Source organism: Solanum stenotomum, chromosome 5, assembly GCF_019186545.1.
Source record: "Solanum stenotomum isolate F172 chromosome 5, ASM1918654v1, whole genome shotgun sequence".
Taxonomy (NCBI): Eukaryota; Viridiplantae; Streptophyta; class Magnoliopsida; order Solanales; family Solanaceae; genus Solanum; species Solanum stenotomum.
This window is the reverse complement of record NC_064286.1, coordinates 41,042,025-41,065,258: the sequence shown is the minus strand read 5'-3', so window position 1 is coordinate 41,065,258 and position 23,234 is coordinate 41,042,025. Positions and strand designations below refer to the sequence as shown.

General features: G+C 34.3%; 2 protein-coding genes across 2 annotated transcripts; one reads left to right on the top strand and one right to left on the bottom strand.

Annotated features, from left to right (window-relative positions):
• Window positions 1-16,370: 16,370 nt before the first annotated feature.
• LOC125865305 (transcription factor bHLH84-like) lies at window positions 16,371-17,318 on the top strand. The gene is made up of 4 exons (XM_049545515.1): window positions 16,371-16,505; window positions 16,598-16,663; window positions 16,754-16,819; window positions 17,093-17,318. Exons 1-4 carry the CDS (start codon window positions 16,371-16,373, stop codon window positions 17,186-17,188), a joined length of 363 nt encoding a protein of 120 aa, XP_049401472.1. The 3' UTR covers window positions 17,189-17,318.
• A 323-nt stretch (window positions 17,319-17,641) lies between these two features.
• Window positions 17,642-22,147, bottom strand: LOC125865285 (uncharacterized). Its single transcript, XM_049545493.1, has 4 exons — window positions 20,953-22,147; window positions 20,087-20,329; window positions 19,893-19,984; window positions 17,642-18,697 (listed from the first exon to the last, which is right to left on the bottom strand). The coding sequence occupies exons 1-4, from the start codon at window positions 21,913-21,915 to the stop codon at window positions 17,920-17,922; spliced, it is 2,076 nt and encodes a 691-aa protein (XP_049401450.1). The 5' UTR covers window positions 21,916-22,147; the 3' UTR covers window positions 17,642-17,919.
• Window positions 22,148-23,234: the final 1,087 nt, after the last annotated feature.

Genomic DNA, 23,234 nt, shown 5'->3' with positions numbered 1-23,234 from the left:
AGTGACTTAATAGGTTTACAGACTTTCTTTTCTTTACCAGGAACAACAAAACATTCGGGTTGTTCCATGTAAATTTCTTCCTCCAATTCTCTATTTTAAAAAATTATTTTCATATACATGTGACGACGAATATGAAGTCCATATACCGTCTTTTTATTATCTAAAGCCTATGACAACAAGCCTTGCTTTATATTTGTCAATAGTTCCATCAACTTTCTTTTCCTTTTGTAGATCCACTTTGAACCCAAAGGTTTATTTCTTGTAGGAAAATCAACCAACTCTCAAGTATGGTTGCTCAAGATTGAATCCATCGTACTATTGACATCCTCTTTCAAAAAAGGATGAGTCCATAGAAGACATAGCTTTTTCGCATATCTAGACTCATTTTCAAGAAGAAATGTTACAAAATCAAACCCGAAGAAAGTAAATGTCCTTTGACATTTACTACGCCTCTGAATCTCTTTATTAAGTACATTCACCTTTGGTTCATTCCAAGGTCGTTTAGACCCATTACCTGACTATCCGACGGTTCGGACTTATGAACCATAAATCAACATGATTTACTATTTGTAGCATATCCAATGAACATACAATCCATTGTCTTAGGTCCTATTTTTACCCTTTTGGGAATAGAAACTTGGATATTGGAAATTGTTAGATCACTATATTTCAGGAGTTATTGCTTCTAGATACTTTAAAGGGCGACAAGTAATTCTCTATCAGGATACAACAAAGCCTGAACAAACAAAGCTTTTTGTTTCTTCCTTTCTTAACAAACAAAACTTTTTGTGTCTCTTTTTCTGAACAGACAAACCTTTTGTTGTTCTCTTTTGCTATAATGATATCATCCCCTTGTGGTAAACCTAAACTTATAACTAGAACACTCAACATTTCCTTCAAAGTTCGGTTCTTTTCATGTCAGCAATTTCATTACAATAAGGTTAGTATGTTGATGGATGATTCCATTTTCAAAGTATATTTCTGCAAAAGAATATTCATATTCTCCACATATACCACTTCTAATCATGACAATCTTTATACCCAACTGATTTTCAACTTCAGTTTTATATTACCTAGATGTTTCTATTGTTTCATCCTTACCATTAAGCAAATAGACATAACAGTATCTAGTGCAATTGTCAATAAAATTTATGAAACACTTTTTCTCACAACGAGATGGTGTTGACTTCATATCACAAATGTCAGTGTAAATAAATTCTAAGGGATTAAAATTCCTTTCAACAAATTTATAAGTATGCTTAACACACTTAGATTCAACACAAAATTGATATTTTATTTATTGCACTCAAAGTTAGGCAAAACTTTTAAGTTGATCAGTTTTCGCAAGGGGTTTTTTCTAACTGACATGTCCCAAGCGTTGATGTCACAAATGGTTTGATTCAAGCAAGTAAGAACAAACAGAAATATTGAGTTTGAAAAGACCTTACGTGAGGTAAATTTTTTCCACAAATATTTTGTTCTTTACATTTTATAACTTTGTCAAATAAAGACATCGTATTAGAATCAACACCTTGCCAGATGTCCTTTTCAGAAGGACCTTTCCATAACATTCAATTTGGTTATTATAGAATTATTACCCATGACCATAGTCTCACCGGTTCAATAAGGGATATATGACCCAAATGTTTGTATTACAACACAAACATGACGGATCACTTTTCACCAATGTTCATGTCTATACAAATATTTATTTTATTAGACATATCTTTTAATGAAAAATCACAATATTTTAAGTGACACTTTTTCATCAAAGAACACAATTCTTTTGAACGAGTGATATAATTTTGTGGTTTTATACTAGTCATATCATATACTAGTAAACAGAGACTCAACAACCACAATATCAAATATACTCCAAGAATTTTGTGGGTCTAACATATTACAAGAATGTCATTAAATTTCATATCTTGTACTTTCAAATTTAAATTAGATAGTAAGTTTAATTCTGTCTTTATCACAAGTAAAGAACCCCACATTTTAAATATGTTCTCAAAAATATATTTCAAGTATTTGAAATTATTTTTCACATATTTTTTTCTCATGCTTTCAAATTGTATACCATCCAAATACACATCGGCAATACGAAGATTTCTTTTGGAAATTTAATCCATAGAAACACCCATTGCATGCACAAAAATCACTAATTTTATATCACTAGTGTTTTCCCCCTTCTGTCACAATTAGAAAGTCCACTTAGTATTTAGAATATTAACAATAATGTTTCAATCTTTATACAACTTGTTTCTAGTTTAACGATGAAGTTTTTATATTCTTCGAATCAGTTTCGCATTCAGACAGAGTAGTCAACCAAAAGGGGTTTAATCTCCAGAAACCTCAAATACAACATTGTTTCTAGCTAACGATGAAGATTTTATATTTTTCAAATCATTTAGCCTTAATATTCATGAAGATTTTCTACTCTTCAAGTCAAAATATTCATTGAAACAGAGTATTAACAAATTGGTGAAGTTTCTATATTCTTCAATCCAATGCACAATCTGATTTGTTCGGTGAAGTTCTTATATTCTTCAAACCAAAGGAGTAAAAAATCAGAAGATTTTAGTCTCCAAAAGTCGGGCACAATCAAATTTCACACAGAGTAGATAACTACAAAAGTTTTTTTCGGCTCTAAACATAATACATATTAAAAATAATAAAGATATATTCTGAGATCATCACATAATGACCATCTATGCTAACATTTATGAAATAAATCTCATAACTTATAAATGATAGAAAAAAGATAATAATCAAGGGAAATAAAGATAAAACTTGGTTTTTACTCCCAATGAATCATATTCTCTGTCAGTAGTGATTCCATGCAATTCACATTTCTTGCTAATTTTTTCTTTCTTTCCCAGTTTACATCATATTCCAATTTTCCTTAGAAGATATTGAATTTTAACGAGAAACTAAACTCATGTTCAAATATTGTTAGGAGACAATATTTGTTCATTCACTTCTTCTCATAGTTATATAAATCCAAGAATATAGGAAAAATAATTAAAGTGTACATCTAACCTTTATGCACAAAATCACTATTACACCCCAGAATCAAGAAGGCCAGGAAAAGGGGCCAAGCAGGCGGTCACCAGCCCAAAACCGTCATGGGACCCTCCATGGAGCCACGAGCCGTGAAGGGGACCACGGCTCATTTTTGGTGCTCGTGAAGAGCTTCCAGAACCTGTCCAAGAAGGTTCCCCTCCCACGAACCCATAGCCGGACCGCTAAGGCGGTCGTGAAGAGGGTTAGGGCCATAGGGGTTCTCCCCTAGCCACTGTTCAAGGACCAAGACTGCCAGGATGGCTCGTGGAGTCCTTGACGGGTCGTGAAGACCACCATGAAGGGGTCGCGTCAGTTTTAAGTCAGGGTATTTTGGGTCTTTCCCAGATTACTCTATCCTAATACTATGTCATTTGACCCTTACCTAGAAGTCTAGTATAAGTATTTTTAACCCCAAACTTCCCCAATTGAAGTCATTCTCCCAAATTCTTAAAAGAAGAACAAGTCTTCCTCTTCAAAATAATTCTCTCTAGAAAGCTTTTTAAGAAGAAGGAGTCAACCTAGGGTTCCTATTCAAGTCTCCATTTCCTCCATTGAAGACAAACTTTTGACATTGAGGTATGATATTTTTCATCCATGGAGCCCTTTCCTCCATGGAGTCCAATTTACAAAGTTAAAAATCCCCAATTGAGTTAGGGTTTTTTTTCCATGTCATGGGTTCCTTTAAATATTGATTTATTTGATTAGTCTACGAATTATTATGCGTGAATTGAGTTATATTCCATGATTTTAAGATGAATCCCCATGAACCCATGCTTAACCCATGTTTTTTGGGTATTGATGATTGAAAGTAGGTTTTGAACTATGAAAGGTGATTTATGGAATTATGTATGTTCTTATGGAATTGATGAAATATGATGCAAATTGCTTTGAGAGTAAAGCATATATGTTGTTGTTGTTAATTGTTATGAAAGGATTTCTCACATAACTACCTCATGCATGAATGTGAAAGATTTTCTCACATAAAGAATTGTAAGGTTGTAAGGTCTTCTCACCTAAAATGAATCAAAGTTAAGGAGCTACTCTAAGAATGAGGCAAGCGGAGATTATCCATGACCTCTAATGAAAGACAAGAGGCGATTACCCATGTCATTGATATAAGGACAAGAGGTGATTACCCAATTCCTTTAAATGAAAGATGAATAAGACTAATGAATATTATGTGGGAGTTATGCTTAGCATCGAGTAGACAAGTGGTGATTACCCATGTCCCATAAACTATGTGCCAAGATAGGATTGTCTAGATAGATATTAGCTAGTGGATCCACGTAAGCTAGAAGTTCATGGTCTTACCCTGGAAAGTAGGACACCCCTTTTCAGTGTAGGAGACACTGAATTCCATGTTAATAGCTCACATGGTCTTACATGTTGGTTAAAGGTAATCCTCCCACATTAATGAATCAAGGTTACGTCATAAGTATCTCACATGTGTTTTAAGAAGATGTCTACTTTCTTTGACCATGTTTTTATGACTTCTATTTTCTAACACTTTTATATCATGTTTTAGTTTGGTCATTGCTTATTACGAAAATGTCCCTTTATCATGATCTTTACGCTTCATGCATGCCTATCTTACTTAGTACACATTTGTACTAACGCATACTCTTGCATACATTTCCCCAAATGTAGATACCAACCTTACATATTCGCACTTCCATTGTTAGGGATCTCATATTGTAACACCCCGAATTCGAGAAAGGAAAAAATTTCATATTTTCATAAGTTATAGGTGCCACACACGGAGGCGACCTACGGACTGTAGGTTGAACAACGTACCATAGGTGAGGTCCGCATGGTTGGTCACCTCAACTTCCCCCCAGAAATCCCAGAAAAGTCTTGACCAACGGAAGGACCTACGGACCATAGGTGGGACAATGGTCCGTCGTTCAGACCCCAGTTTCCAACGCTCTGAAAGCCAAACGACGACTGACATGACGGGCCGTCAGTCGACCTACTGTCCGTCGGTGGGGCCCGTCGATGATCCCGTTAGCTTTTAACTTAGGGTCATTTTGGTCTTTTCCCCTATGCGTTGGACACCTAAACTATGTCGTTTAATCCCTAAACTATGTCGTTTTGGTCAATTTAAGCCTAGTAACTTAGGCAGAACTTACCCTAAACGATTTCATCAAACTTAGAGCAATAGAGGTGACCCAACCACTCCAGGAATGCAGAAGGTTTTCTTCAGTTCTAGCCCCAAAATCGAAGGATTTCTCTGTAGATTTCGTCACCAGGTATATGGAATTTCACTAATGGGTTCTTTTCATCCACTAGGTCCCTAGAATTCAGTCAGATTCTTGATTCTCTATATCTTGCTTAGACCTAGAGTTTCTAAAACCTTAGATAGTAGTTGTGATTTAGCTGTTAGAGTATTCCTAATCAGATTATCATGTTTTCATGGAATCGTTGCTTAGTTCTGTGTATGAAATTCAAAACCTTAGTTGTGTAGATTCTCTTAGCTCATGAATTACACATGCTTGGTCAATTAAACAGATATGCATGTTTCAGCTTTCGAATGTTACATTATCAGTATATAATTGTTACATTCTCAGATTTTGCAAGTCAGTGTTTTGAGCTATTCATCATTTCAGTATTTCAGTCATAATGTGTCATACACATATTCAGTTGGGAGTAGACTTAGCACTGAGTGGACTCGAGTTTCAGCATACCCTCATAGTCAAAGAAATACGTGCCCCCGTAGGTTTTTAAGTCCCTTCTGTTGGGCATCAAATTTAGTGATCACGTCAGTCATGTCTTTATACCCCTGACAAGGTATATTGGGCCCTTTCGATGGGGTGTATACATCGTACTCCACGTTTAGCTCACGTAGTTTTTATGTCGGTTAATAGTAGCTCCCACAGTTAGACTCTAGTGCATTTGACCAGGTTTTCAGTAATATTTCAGTATTCAGCCTCAGCATGTCATGTTAATAATCAGTACTTGGTCATTGCATTCAGTTCAGTTCTTTTCAGTTATAATTCAGTATTTACATTATGTTTTGATTCTGTCATTGCTCAGTTATGCTTTGTGCAGCTTGCATATTTGTTCAATTATATTCTATATCCTGCATGCTCAGTACATTCCAACTACTGACGCATACTCTGCACTACATCCTTTCATGATGTAGGTTCAGGTCCTCAGCAGTCAAATCACGCGTAGATCAGTTCCCGATCCATACTCGGCAACATTAGTGGTGAGTCCTCATATTTCAAGGATAATAGACATGTTTTCAGATTTTGTCTTTCATTTCAATTTCAGTTTTTTCTAGGGTTAGTTGGGGACATGTCCCAGCAACTCTAGTCAGTAGAGGCTTTTTTAGACATACTTTTAGATTCAGCTTTAACATTTGGGTGATTGTTCAGTATCACTAAACTCTTATTTAGTATTTATATATTCAGACCAGATTTGGGTATTCCCCACTATTTTTTATCTCATCATTTAGCTTCGGCATTAGTTCATCTTTTCATAGATATGTTCAATTGCTTATGATATATCAGCTCAGGGTTAGCTTGGGGTCACTCGTGATCCTAGGTCCCGTGTTTTCGTCAAAGGGGTAGCCTCGGGGCGTGACACATATAGAAGTTTGAAGATTGGTGACTCCTCATGTTCCGAGGACTGAACTTTGGTTTCCCTTTTGTCTTTACTTTCACTTTTGAACTTGATGTACGGGCTACGTCACGATCATTTCTTATGTACTAAATGGCTTTGAGACGATGTTTAGACTTCCGTTTTTCTCTATAAAACTCATATATGTTGAAACTGTCTTTTAAAATATCTTATTATCTTCTATGATGAACGCTAAGTGGCTTGTATGGGGCCTCTCGTGGTCTTATACGTCATGTTACGCCTAGGAGCTACCTTGGGTCGTGACAGTAACTTTTCTCATTGAAAAGAAAACTGAAGGGGTGCAATGCTTGAATGTGGTAAGAAAATAAAAATAATCTTACCCATCCAAGGAAAACTTACTATAGAAAATATACGCGAACATATTAAAGTATATTAATTCATCCCAAAACTCTTTTATCATATGATAAAATAATTCTCTTTTTCTTCTTCTTTTCCCAACAAAAAGAACACAGAAAATAAAAGTAATTTCCTTACCACAAAAAATACCAACAATATTAAATGTCTTAAGCTTGTTATCTCATGTATTCACATTAGCAAACCAGAAATAATAAAAGATTAAAAGAAAAAGAAAAGAACTATCTGAGTCCATAGAACCCACTGTGTGTCCTTAAGAAATTTAATCCCCTCAAGTACCCAAGGTTGTAGATTAATTCCTCCTAAGATAATACGGATTAACCATTAATGAAGTAGCGGTACCTCAAACTTCGATAATTTTCAACGAACTCAAAATGACAACAACGAATAACACACACACGATAGTTCGATTTTGTTTTGTAAGAAATGTATGTAGAAGAACAGAAGAATTCAATGCAGAAATATGAGAGAAAGTCTCTCTATTTATAACCAACAAAGGGTAAAGGTCAATACTCTTTGGAAAAAATATAATTTTTCAGAAAGGTCACAGCTCTTTGGAAAAAAGGCAATATTTCAGAAAGGTCACAACCCTTTAGAAAATACATAACCTTTCATAAAGGTCACAACCCTTCGGCAAAGTCACAACCCTTCATTTCCTATTCATACCTTTAAAACCTAACATTCTATACGTAAGTTGTTTGTGTAACATTTCGCAATCCATTAGAAACTGAAGTGAAAGCTTTCAAAAGTGGATTATTGTATTGCGTGCAGAACAATTTTCTTCTTCTTGTGATGGAAACATAGTCTCTTATAATTAGGAAAATCATTGAAGGAATATGGAAAATCCCTTGGGACATATCAGTGGGTACGAAGTGCATTATGGGGGTTTTGAAGGATAAGGAAGTGTCGGTGAGACATATTTTCAGAGAGGGGAACAAACTAGCAGACTTTTCAACTAACTGTGTCTTTAGTTTTGCAGGTACAAATCACACTCAGTTTATCTCAATAGCAGGTCATCCTGAACAAGCACAAGAAACACTACAATGTGACAAACATGGCATACCAAATCTGAGGACAAAGAAATGTCAAAATGCAAATTCCTATACCTAGAAAAGAAACCTTAATAACATACAAGAGTTCAAGAGTTGAAAGCAATGGTTGCATAAATCAAAGGAAAGGAAGAATTGAATATCAAGCCTATAGCAGCAATTATTCAAAAAGGGGTTATTATATTCTCGAAACATCAGCTTGAATTACAGCTAATTCTGGCAAGAAACTGATCTCAGGTGTACTAACTACTGCTGTATTGAAGAGGTTTACCTAATAAGCCTTATAATCGTTATAGTGGTATTCGCTTCTCGAAGCTCAGTCTGCATTATTTAGGGGTTTGTTAGTTAAATCTCTTTGTAATGAGTGTTTCAAGGTGTAAGGCTCACTGATTTGGCCTTTTCCTTGCGAACAAATTGGACGAGTGTTAAGAGTTGAAGAAGTCTTCATAGAATCGGCTCAATAAAAGGACTAGTCCCATATTTGAATTAAAAAAACGAAGATAAATGTTGTTTGATTGTTGGGGGAGGAGATATACACTAATTGAAAGGAAGATAAATAAGGTGGTTAATCTTTGACTAATAAATAAGGATTATTCACAGGAGGACCCCACATTAAAATGCTAAACTTAGTAGTAGTAGTTTAAGAGAAACAAGAACGCTTATAATAATCACATAGTGCTAATCATGAAAAACTATTAACTCGTTTAAGACTTTCATAATAATATAGATTTAGACACATATAGTGTCATCTTGATTGATTTATTTCATAAATATGTTTTACTAGCAATTTACTTAATAGCAGAAGATAAATACGGAAATTCTAGAAGAAATTGTTTATCTTTCTAGTCTTCCACACAAAAAAGGGGTGTAGACTCCCCCATCGGTCTAGACCGTTCTTATTAGACAACCATAATACTATTAAGTTCCCTATGGCATTGCTCACATCAGTGAAACAAGGTAGCTAGGAAAATAACGATCAAATAGCACTCGATTTTTACACTAAATTAATTTCTTCCCCAATAAATATCCTGACCAGTACAAGAAAGTAAAGAAAAATTGTTGAAAGTCAGATACCTGTTTCTTTTTTTTTTTGTTCTAATAAACATTCTCATTACTTCATGATATATATACATACATTACATGCATTCATTTTTGGGTTTAAGTTATACAGAAATGTAAGGAAATTTTACATGATTAGAATAATTTAACTTCTTATAATAGGTTACTTACTATTTATAATAGGTTATTAAACAATGCTTATTAAATAACATTATCTATGGTTACCTTTTAAATAACTTTATTATATAAATATTATTTACACCATACGTACCTACAAATTAAACTCTTTACTTTTGCATGCTGGGTCACCGATCGAGTTTACACAATAATAAGTTGTGGATGATATTTCAATTATTAATGCTTAGTTGTTCAATTCCTTATTTTTATTGTTTATTTCCTTTCTCTGTTTAATACCAACTTCTTGTTCATACTTTTATTTTTGTTGCGAAACTTACTGTCTTTCACAATATTAACTTTTCATACTTCTAATTCTATTTGTAATCATTGTAAGATTACGACAGTTTTTCAATTAGTATATCAATCACGAACTACTCCCATAAAATGAATTTCTCTGACTTAAAATCTTCAACCAATTTGTAAAACTCGTTGATTTGCACCTTCACGTCTTTGTTTTGGTCATCTCTCATTTCTAAGAATTATCAATAACATTTGTTTGTTTGCTAGCATATTTGTGATCCATGACAATAAAATAAAAAAATATCCTTATGGTTATTTTAAAAGGCTTTATAAGAGTAAGACCCATTTGAATGATATTAAAACAAATTAAATACAATGAAAATGGATCTAGACACTATTGTAGTAAAATGAATTTGGACAAATGAACTTGGACAGTATTTTGGTAACAATTTTTTTTAAAAAAGCCATCGTATTCATTTTTCTTTCAATACTTTTTTGTTTACTTTCTAGTACTAAGGCTTTAACGAAACCTTAAAGAGCTATGATAAATAGGAGTGTTTAAAATAATAATATTGTTGCCCTTTCAAATCACATTTGTCTGATGATTTTGTTACATGTCATATGTGAACTTTTTTTTGTTAATCTAAAGCATCCTCTATGTGGTTCCTTGATCGTATGTGAAAATTAAACAAATGCATAAAATAATTGGACTTCCGGCCGATGGTTAACATGTCTACTTCTAGTTGATGGTATTTATGTAATTTTTGTATTTTTTTTGTTTTATTTATTTATTTAATTTTATTTCTAAAAAATATGTGTAAAAATTAAATCTTAAAAAATTATTATAATTAATAATTTAAAATATTTAAACTTTAAAAGACATATAAAAATTTCGATTCACTCTCAAAATTTTATCGGTGTCACATAAATTTGAACAGAAGAAGTAACATATATTACTTGAAAATGACGTAAACAAAACTATAAATTACAAGAATTAATAACTTAAAATATTTGAAAAATATATAAAAATATAATTGATTCATGAAATTGTATTTGTACCACGTAAATTTGAACATAAAGTAATATATTGTTTGAAAATCATGTAAAAAATACTATAAATCATAGAAATTATGAATTTCAAATATTTAAAAATCATAATTTTTTTGGATGATTCTCCATAAATTGAGATAAAATGAGTAATATGTATTGGATCAGTAGAAAAAATAAGATAAAAATAAATAATTAAGTAGTATTTTACTAATAGATGTTGTTTGGTTGTTGGGGGATAAAATCTTGCATCAAGGAGGGAAGACAAATATAATAAAGTAGTCATATTTGTCCCTAATACATATAGTTAAGAGAATAATTCACATAACAAGACTTTAGATTCATAATAATAGCACGGTTGGGCAAATTTTAAATTTGCCACACGATGCCACCTCATGACCAAACTTATTTAAAACAAAAATCAAATATATAGTGCTAATCATGATCAATCATTATTTAATTTATCTTCTTAATCAACTTTATTAATGTACTTTTTTTTCTCGTCTGTTAAGCGCGGGTATATAGGGTCTACCTAATAAGTAATAATGGTCTTTGTCCTTCACGTAATCTATATATAGATGTTTAAATATTACTCATTTTGTCTTTAATTACTTGTCTATTTTTTTTAGTTGTCCTTAGTTACTTGTCCATTTTGACAAATCAAGAAAGGACAAAAAAAATTACATGTTATACCATCAATTAATTACTTTAAAAAAGGTAGAATTTTTTTGAAAATCTTAAGTTTTTAATTCATCCACTTCATATTTAATAGGGGTAAAATGGTAAACTTACTATGTCAATTATTTTCTTAATAGGTGTGTCATTTTAAAAGTAGACAAGTAATTAGGGACAGAGAGGGAGTAAGTAATACTCATTTTTTTTGCTTCAAACTATTGACTAAAAAATATCGACAGGTCATGAGCAGTGGTGGAGCCACCTTAATTAGAGTTAGGGTTCATCTAAACCCCTTTCGGCGAAAAATTATATTATTTATATATGGTTAAAATAATTTTTAGGTATATATAATAGATGTCGAATTCCCTTCGACCACTTCGTGTATCTATTTTTTCATATTTTGAACCCCTTTATTAAAAATCCTGACTCCGCCACTGATCATGAGGACATAATTTTTTTTCACATTAATTTCAAGTACTCAATCGGAGTCACCTTTTTTGCAAAAAAAAATAAAGAAAATCATTACTTATCAATCTGAGATATTTAGTAGAATTTTTTTCTCCTTTTAGTAATAATAGTTATTGTTGGAAAAAAAATTAATGGCAATTGAATTAATGTCATCACATTTAGAGTCACTGAAGACTTAATGACATTTATATAAAGTGTTGATTATAAAAACCCATAATTATTATTATCGCTAAATATAATATAGCGATAATCATATCATTGCAGCAAAATACCTTTTGCTAAATCCTTTCTTTGTTGTAACGTCCTTTGGTTTTTTTGGAACTTAATAACTTTAATTATTATTGTTATTTATTTATAGATACAACATGATAAAGTCAACTTACATTTCTCTTTAATGATGAGATTAATTTAATTCCAAGTATACTATGAATTATGATTGAACAAAAAGAAATTATTTATTTTAATCTGTCCAACTTTTTAAACATCTGGGGACATTTTGTTGGACAATTTTTTTGCAACTCATGGAAATTTTGTAACTTGAAGCGTGTAGGTACGGTCCTTAAGGATAACACATTTCATCTAAACTTGAATTTTAGGCATTACTTTACATTGAAAAGTCACTATATAATTGATTAGAAAAGGAAACTGGAATATTTGAATGAAGGATACGTATGGTTTACAACTTTTTGTCGTTTATACTTTGAGTGGGTGGAAAGACTTGAAACCCTAACTTCTGCCTTGCTTATAATAGTTTCTGAGTTTGCAGGGAGTTAAAAGTGTAGGAATTGAGTCTGGAGCATGAAAACTATTTTAGGATATGCGTAATATCATGGATTAGACTTAGAAAAAGTGAGAAAATACAAAATAAACCTCAATTAAAAAGTTGTCGGAAACCTTCCACAAGGTCATCATGGTCTGTGGTTTGATCTATAGGTTGTAGATCTCATCCGTGCAAGTGAAGCTGAAATTTGGAGATTTTGAAGTTCATTCTACGGACTCAAATTATGTCCCGTAATTGATTTTACAAACCGTAATCAAATCTTTGAAAATCAGGCCCAAAAAAAGGATTTAAGACATCATTTTACAGGCTCAAATTACGGCCGATAGATGATTTTACGGCCTGTAGCTGGATTCGTAAGAATCAAACCAAAAAATGATTTTTAAAAGTTTGTTTCACGAGTTGACAGTACGGGTCATACTTCAATTTACAACCCTTAAATGAGGTTCGTAGTTCTCACACTCTGAAAATTTTATTGTGGTAATCTCTGGTAAAATTGTCATAACTTTCTACTTTGAACTTGAAATGATGCAAACTTGGTGTAGTTAGAAAAAAGGCTCATAGACCTTTAATTTGATAGGTGGTCTACCTAATTAATGAACCATATGCTGAGAGATATGGTCGTTTGAATTTGATCTTTGCATGAACTAATGCGAAAAAACATAGCCAGTAGGAAAGTTCTGAACTCGACTTAGTACTAAAGGTCTTTTATGACCCTACACACCTTTCAATACACTTTCCACACATATGAATGAACCTTAAACATAAGCACAAGTAGGACATCACCCGGTTCAAGCTTACATACTTACAAGTTACAACGAAAGATTCTGATTCTCAGAATAGAGTTGCAAGGTGTTACAATTTCACTCCCACGTTCATCACCCAAAATACTTTCTAGTTAGTTTAGAATTGACCATGATGGTATCACTTTTCATCGGCATGTCCTTGATGCCTACTGGAGATGGAGTGTCATTGGGGTTTTGGTAGCTCGCCAGGATTTTGGTGGTGAGGAGAAGAGCAGCAAGGAACGAAGAGTTTGCCACTAGTTTGGTGGGGTTTTCGACGGAGATGACAGTTTCATGGTGGCGAGGAGATGAGCAGCAAGGTGGCGCTGGTCTATGGCCAGAGAGGAGAGAGACGAAGGGGAGAGAAGGAAAGAGGTGGTCAAAATATGTATCTGATAAAAATATACACATGTATCTAATTAAGAGTTCATGTACCTAATAAAATATTCATGAATCTGAGTAAGATTATGTGTGTCTATGGGAAAGATCTTTGATGGTCGAAAAAAATGAGAAGAAATTTGAAATTTTTGATTTTTTTTGGAGAAGAAATTCAGGGAAGAAGCGGTGAAAAGATTTCTAATGCTCAAAAAAATGGGAAGAATTTTGAATTTTTTTGGATCAGTGATGCGCAAATACTTATACGTGTGATTTCTCCTAAATTGATGTGTTTCAGTTACATTTCATATTTTGATACACATAATTAGATATATCTATTTAGCATGTATCCGAGATACATGTATCTAGACGTGGTAGATATATGTATCTAAGGACCGAAATATGGCAAGAAATTGTAATATTAAAAACTCACAAAATAGCAAGTCAAATATATAAGGTGTGTAACACACTTGCCGATGACGTGTCAAAATAGCAAATTAAATAAAAATAGTGGCATATATATTAAAAATAATTTTTAAACAATGATATTTTAGTAGAATGAAGAAATAGCCAATGACTAAATGACATGTGGAAATTTTTTACACAAAAAATAAAATAAAATAACCCAATCCCACCAAGGTCTTCTCCACCCCACCCATCCCAACTCCTCCCCACCCACCCAGATCGTCTTCTCCACTATTCCCCCACCCACCCAGCGTCTTCTCCACCTCTGCCCACCCAAACCCCAACCCCTTCGCCACCCACATCGTCTTCTCCACCCCTCTCCCACCACACCCATGGTATTTTCAAGATTTTCCGTTGCCCTTCTTCTTTGCGATAACATGAATCATAACCCTTCTAATGGGTTGAAATTTAGTTTTTTTTGTGAAATTCCTTCGTGTTGAAATTCTTTTTTTTTTGTCTATAGCATTATCAAAACAATTTCTCCAGGGAAGGAGTTCAAGTTTTGAGAGATGGTGGCTGAAAAATGAGGAAGAAAATGAAAATAAATAAATAAAAATGATTAAATGAGTCTTTCACGCGCTGGTATTGAGTATATTACACTCACTATTGCATGTCAGTAACAAGTTTTAAAATGATACAACGGGACATGACATGAGGTATCTAAAATGAACAAAGCTTAGTTAAGGTGTCTAAGTGAAAATTGGTGCCAACTTTAGGGGGCCACCGATAGGTTAGGCCATTTAAATACAAGCATGGAAGGTATAATGTCTTTTTCCAGATAGTTTTAAGAATGTAAGACTCACCGCCACGATCTATGTGTAGGCTAGTGATATCACTAAATCATTGCCTTCACTTTTATTATTAATGTATTGAAAAAAACCCTCACGTTCTCCACATATTATCTATACAATACCCTGCCCTCATCTCACTTCCAACTTTTTTTTCTCATTAAAGTGTTCCATAGAATTGAAGTAACAGGTGACAGTTAACCCTTTTCTCAATGATTGTCTCATTATTGTTGTTATGTATATATAGAGTTAGTTTAAAGCCTCTCAAAGGTTGCATCATTTTGTCCATAATTAATTAAACCAAGTCTTCTTAGTTGAGTTGTACTTGGTCCATATTGTGGACAAGTGACCAATACTTCTTCATTACATTTTGTATGACAGTATTTAATTGAACCCAAAATTTTAAACATTTAGTATGGGTGAAATAAGAAATTTAAACTTAAGGAATTACGGAATATAATATTTGTGTCATTTTTTTAACAAATTAAATCTAAAAAGGTGACATAAACTAAAATTTTCTCTATGTGACCTATAGGTCATAGGTTAGAGTCGTTGAAGCAGTCACTAATGCTTGCATTAGGATTGATTGTCTACAGCATACCCCTTGAGTGCAGTCCTTACCTGAACCCTGCGTGAACATGAGATGTTTTGTGCACTGAAATCCCCCATTAGACATAAAAAAAAAAAATGCAGAGGGAATGAAGTATAATTAAATTACTAGTTGGAACAAACAAAGTCTTCATTTGTGTTGGTATAAATATGTGTCTCTATGCGTCAACCATATTGAGCTCTCTATGATCAGTTAATAACATAGAAGAGCTCCATTAGCTTCCCTACAGGCTCTTAGTTATAATAAGAATATGGACCCTGTATTTGAAGATGAATGGAGTGGAATGTATTCCACTGATCAGGAGGCTGATTTCATGGCTCAGTTTCTTTGGCAGCCTAATAACATTGACAATATTACTACTCCTTCTATGTATTTTTCTAGTTATAATGGTTGTAGTAGTTCTCAGTTTTCCCTTCCGAGTCATGAAAGCTACCACCAGAGTCATGTTCGATCAATCTTGACGAGAAATGAAAGTTCAATAACAAAGGAATATGGTATGGTGGAAGGTGAAAACACAAGTTCACCCTCTCAGGTGCTTGCTAATTACAATCCAATTGAAGTGGATGACTTCCTCAACCAAGATGTGAGCAATGATAGCATGGAGTCTGGTGAAAACACGGCTAAAGTACTGGATAGTCCACCAGAGAGCTCTAAGAAAAAGAGATCGTGCAACCTGCTAGGGGATGTGAGTATTATCATGTGAACTGTTATTTCATGTTTTCATCTGATCTTTCTTTTCTTATATAGGTCCCAAAGAACAAGAGAAGCGTAAAGCTGAAAAAGACTAGTAAGATGGATGGGGAAACCAAGGCTGCACTTCAGAGGCAGAACTCGATAAGTTGCTGCTCAGAAGATGAATCTATTAATGTACCTAAATCTAGAGCTAGCAGAGGCTCAGCAACTGACTCCCAGAGCTTGTATGCTAGGGTATTTAACTGTGTGTTAATCGCCTACTTTTGCTTGTTTTCTCCATCATCTAGTATATGTGATCAAAAGAATATTTTCTTTCCTCTTTACAGAAAAGAAGAGAGAAAATTAATCAAAGATTAAGGATTTTGCAGAGTCTAGTCCCTAATGGAACTAAGGTAAGTGTAATCAGTCACTAAAACAGCATCAAAGGTCATGTTATCTGCTAAGAGAATTTGAAACTGAAAGGTCAACATATTTGACAACAGGTTGATATTAGCACCATGCTTGAAGAGGCAGTCCAGTATGTCAAATTTTTGCAACTCCAAATCAAGGTAAGCTTTATCATCCCTTTCACAAACTAGGATTGCAGTCATTGAACATACCAACTCTAAGCTAGGGATTCTCTTAGCCTTAACGCAGACTTGCATTTTCACGTACAGAGAGCAAAACAACACGAGTGGGATAAAAGAAGTGAAAGCAGTATATAAAATAGTCAAAATGATGCCATGGCTATCTAAAAACTAATGATACCAATTATGTTCATTGCTTCTCAAGAGATGATTTTAATTAATATGGGGCTTAATTTTTTGTTTGGGTGTCTACAGCTTTTGAGCTCTGATGACCTATGGATGTATGCTCCCATTGCATACAACGGAATGGACATTGGCCTAGATCTGAAGATAGGCACTTCAAAATCATAATGTTGAAAAGCTCACAAGACATGGTGGTCTTATTGTACATTAGTAAATTGATCGATGAGAGGATTATCATACAGGGAGATAGAGAATTATTGTCATTTTGTAATGGTGTCTAATAAAGTCTCAACCTATCGACTGGTTATATTATCATCTTATCCATGAGAGACTAATCATTCATCTCTGACTGAATATCTCAACATGATGAAGGAGCTGGTTTTTAAGTGTTTATACTTTATAGCATTTCTTAGGTTGTCATGAGGTGTTAATTATACAAACTGAATCATGAAAATCAAAAAGACATTATCTGTACTCATGAATGATCTGTAATTTGTTCTGGTATTTCCATCTCTTGCTGATACTAGCCCATGAGTCTAAGTTTGCAGCAAAAATGGTCCAGGGATCGGTTTAAACTTTGAAGTAAGTTTAAGCCCAGAAAAGCAAAGACGGAAATGCTCATAATCATGGACCAATCGGTATCTGTATTGCACATTTACGTGGAGTTATATTTACAAGATGTCTGTGCAGACAACAATGTTAAGATACACTAAGAAATATAAGTATTCAGGAGAGTGGAAATGAAAAAAAATAAAAAAATTATGCACAAATCATCTCTTAGAGAAGATCTATGCATGTATACATTTTCACTCTCATGTTTTATACATAGCAATTACTGTACTTATATCTAAATTTTGTGGCTTCAATATACAGTCTTCAAGTTTGATATCACCCGGTATTCAACTGCTACTTCCAAAAGCCATAGCAGTTCTCTCAACATGCTTCAGTAAGATCCCATATATTTTGTTCCTTACCCTTTGACAAATTTCAATTTCTGAGTCATCCAAGCTCCCATCCTTTCGAGCATTCACCTCCTTGTTGATTATCACATCTAACCAATCATTGACTCTCTTCACCTTATACATCATTCCTGCTATTTGACTGTCTACTGCCATTGAAGAGGCTTTTATTTCAACCTCATCTAGGTACTTCTCTGCATGTCCCAAAAACAATTTTCTACACTCGTTCTGCAACGAAGAAGCTAGGACAGTGGCTGTAGGCATTGTGCTTCCCCTAGTCCATTCAGGTTGCTCATCTTTGTCAGACGACAATAAGAAGGGAATCTCATCAGTGTTTCTATGTGATTTGATAATATATGACCCTTTAGGTTTGGTACTTCGATTTGATATGCTTGACTTCTTCGGCATATTGGTGACAGCCATAGTGTTATGGATTGGATTGAGAGTGGTGGAGCATGGTGAAAGATCAAGAGCCACAGCAGATTGTATCCACAGAAATGAATTTTTCTTTCTCTGAACTGCAATGGTCAATGCTTCCTTAACTGAACTGGTGTTATAAGTTGAATGATCAGCTTCTCCTGAAGTTCTAAGTGGACTTATATTTGTAAGAGACTGCAATATTAATCGTGTCTGAGCCATGTCATCTTGAAGATCAAAAAATTTATCAACGTGAGGCTGGAGATCATCTTGTTCAGCTAAATGGAACTCTGAGAACTTGCTGGAGAAAGGAATATATATGGGCCATCAGAATGGAATAACAGCGAAAAGGAAAAGAAAGTAACACAGGAATTGCACTAAAAACAATAAGAAGATACATTGTATTAATTTTTTATTTTGATGACAAGGGAAACTCGCAGCCGCTACCCTTAGGGTGCGCACAGGGTAAAACCCCTGCTCCTATGCAATATCTCGCAAACCACACAAGAGAGGTAACCCGTGCTACGAGCTCGACCCAGAAGGCAAACCCCTTGCTTTCGCTGGCAAGGAGTTTCGAACTTGAGACCTCCAACATGGAAGTCCCTAGCCCAAACCACTGGTAGCTTTTGTAGATTATTGGGAATGCGCTTAAGAAATATTTCAGCTCATGAGCAGAAAGATTAACTATCAAAAATAGAACCTTATTTCTTCCGTATTAGATAGTGACAGCTAATTTTATGCTGAGATTCTCACCACAACTATGTCATATGCTTTAAAATTGTTTCATCTCTGGCATGGCAACTGCCAATAAAGTCCCTATATTGTGTCTCTGGGTATTAAGGCATTTCAAGGAACTCCACTCAGTTAATTCTTTTCTACCTGAGGCTACCTCTATCTCTAGCCTTGTGTCTTTTCCTGTTTAGAAAATGGTACAATACTACATGATCTTACTAGCAAAAACAACCATGGTAATCTCTACTGAAGCAGGTTATGTAGTTTGAAACAATCTAGACGCTGTTCTTCAATGATGATCATCACTTGCTAATGATGCTGGTCTATGACTAGTATAGATTTTATTTCGACATGGACGTCTAATATTATTGTAACGATTCCTTACTTGTGAAGATTGTGCTATGTATCATTAAAAGACAACCCCTGAATGATAGAAGAAGTAAAGCTGGTATCAGGATGTAACTTGAAACTAGTAACTACCTCTTTTAGCTTCACCTAGACAGTTTCTAGAGTTCAAGATCCTACTTTCTATTATTACAACCCAGGCCTATATATAGGCCATAATAAGCAATAGGGACAAAACAAAATCAAGAACAATGCAAAGTGTTCACAACAGAGCCCTGAGACCTCATATCATACAAAAACTATCAGTCAACTGATTGAAACAAGAAGACGCAAGAAAATGAGAGAACTATCAGGAAATTTTCAACTTCGTCCACCCAAACTCATCTTGAATAAAGTAAGTTTTGTATCAGAAAGCGCACCTTAAGGAATTGAGCAACCTCTCGGCTGCACACGCTTCTTGCAAAGCATCAGTAGCTGCAACCAGAGCAGTGTCTCTTTGCTTTACAACCTCCTGAAGTACGAGGAAAAATCACAAACGTCAGTACCAATATAAATCACTTAACTATTCATGCAAGTATTACAATGAAAGTGACTTTTTGCTTGAACTCATCACCTTTCCAAGCTTCACCAAGCTTGAGGGCAGTGAGTCCCACGATATACCAGTTTCTGCCCCTCGCCTGTCATTAGCTAAGTGGTCAATTGGATGTGAGGCTTGCTCACAATTTATCTTGGAGAAAGAAGCTTTGTCCTTAGTGGAACTCTTCATTTTCTTTGCAGAGCCAACTTCTCTTCTTCTTGCTATTGAACTTGAATTGTCATCGGAGCTATCATACCTTACAGAACGAACTGATGAAACCTGTCTATATAAAGTGAATAAGGATGAACTAGAAGGAAAAACCACAAATAAATATGGTATGCTAAAATAGTTAAACATGACAATTAGCCCAAAATATGCTTTAATAAACAGAAAGAGTAGTATAGCCACTGGGAACAATATAATAAATTTTGTGGCGTGAAAACGTGATACCTAGTATCAATCGAAAACAGGATGCAGCAGTCTACAATTATGTAAATAAAATGCATCTCTGCTGAAGTCCATGTTGGACCCTACTCGCTCCGAATAGCTGCAGACCGTACACAAACATGCATCAATTACAATTTTGTAGTATAAATGCCAAGACTCTATCAACATAGCATGCTTACTTATCACTATTACATATTTGTATTTGACTTAGATTTTAGTTGCATAAATCTGTACAGAAACCTTAGCCATGCTTTGATATAAGTCAATTTCCAAATTTCAGTTCAAGCAAAACCATGCTAGTTTTTTTGCTAAAACTTTACCCCAGTTTAGAAAATGCATTGATAGTACAAACCTTGAGTAAGAACCCCATAATAGATAAATAGAGACTTCAAATAATCACAGCAATATTGGAACAATCAACATGAAGGAAAGTAAATTTGATATTTAGCACTCACAGTTGGACTGTGACTACGAGGTGGTCTCTTATCGTGCTTGACAACTGAAGAATCGAAGATTTCTTTAACTTCCAAAATCTCTGACTCATTCCAACTTCTTCTCTTTGAATTATGAGACGAAAATGAGAGCAATGACAATATGCTTTCTGTATCACTATCAATATCAAAAGATCTTTTCTTTCTCTTTTGTAATTCTCTAAAAAGGTCAGAATTTCTCCTCTCACTGTCAGATCTTTTAGCAGTGCAATCCAAGCCCACCGTCCTCTCATCTGAACGAACTTTTGAGGCACTCAGAGACCGAAATTTGCCTTTAGATTTTCTTTCCAAATGATCATTTTTGTTCTTCAACCCATCAGGATCAGATAATCCACTAGACAACTTTCCAGAATTCGATGGAATTTCAATAATCCTATTCTCAGAAATAACAGTTTTTTCAACAATACAATCAGAATTAGATGCCTGAAGAATGTTCATTACATTCGCAACGGAATCAATATCTTGAGGGGTTCCCTCACATGGGCGCCTACCAGGTAGAGGCGTTACGCCTCTTATCAACGGAAAAGGATGAGCATCCTCCAATTTCTGTACATAAATGAATTGACCCAATTTCAATTGGTTTGCAAGAATCATCTCATTTTGCTCTTCAGGCAAAGAAACATACATTGCATGTGAAATATCTGAAACTTTTAGGTAAAATCCTCTGTTAGGCCAAAGATCACCTTCTTCAAGAACAGGAATAATGCTTCTAATTTGCAACAATATGGTTTTTCCATTTTCCTCGGAGTCAGAGGCATTACCCCCAATTTTCATATCTTCAAGAAACTTTACAAGAACCCCAGATTTCAAAGTCACCATGATTTTCACGTACAAAGATTGATAACAACCCACTATCAAGGTACTAAGAAAAATCGATTGGGTAATAATAAGGCTATATAAAGACAAAAGAAGGTTCTCAGAAACCATTCAAATTTCAGATAAAGGATAACATGAAGCAAATTGCATGGTATAAATCCGATTTTGGGGGTCTTTGTGCTGACTGACTAGATTATTTCAAAGAAAATTGTTGAAGAAAACGCGTCAGCTTTGACCCCAAAGAAGGGAATGGATATGGAAGAAAATAATGAATGAAAGAGATGCCATGGAAAGCGGGAGCTCAAGAGGTTTAAAAACCGTTAAAGGCTCACTATTAGAGTTTCTTTTTGGCGGAATGACCCGAAAGATCCTTCTACTTGGCTCCGTTTGTCAGTTGAACCTTCAAACTCATCACTTTGTCAACTAGACCCTTAAACTCATCAGAATACAACATTTTAAGCTTTTTTCTCCTCCGGTCAGTGTGCGTGTAATGGACACGATTACACGTGGAATTCCACATCATTTTTTAGTGCCACATGCGAAATTAAGTGCTAAAAAAATAAAAAAAATCAAATAGATCAATTTTTTAATTTAATTTCTTAAACTTTTCAAATAGTCATCTTCTTCATATTTGGTCACAAATTGAGCACTAGATTCATACCCAGTAGATCAAATTGTTCTTGATTTAACTTGTAAATTCAACAAGTTCACTAACACAAACTCAATGAACCCTAATCAAAATTTTTAATTAATTTTACAAATTCACAAGACCCATTTATTATTTTTTAAGTTTTTTCAAGCTTATCAATGGAGTTTTAAAATTTTCAATAGTCACAACCATCCTTCACATTATCCACATCTCCTCGTTGAAACCATCTAATAAAAGAATGATACTAATATTTTTCAAACCTAAAAAACGAAAATTTTAGAAGAAGTTGAGGCTATTGATTTGTATTAAAAAAAAAAGAATAAGAGGCGGAGAAGAGTGAATGTGGGGATGGAGAAAGAAGAATGGGCTGGAGAAAGAAGAAAGTTGAGGGTTGTGGTGAGGGGTAGAGGAGAGAGGGATGGTGGAAAAGAAGAAAGGGTGGGTGTGGGTGAAGGAGGGTTGAAGAAGATGAATCTTATTTTTTAATTTTGTTAATTAAATTGATTTTTTTAAAAGCAAAATATTGTTTTAACTTGCTTTCAAGCGCGTGTAATCACGCATATTTCCAACTCACCAATATTAATGTCACATAAGCTCGGTCAATGATTAGAAGGGTTTAAAATATTGTGTTCTGGTGAGTTTAAGGGTTTGGTTGGCAAAGTGATGAGTAGGAGGGTCTAACTGACAAACGGAACCAAGTATAGGGATCTCCCAGGTCATTCCACCTTTCTTTTTTCTCTTATCCACCTTGGCAAGTATCCTCCACAATAACATAAACTAT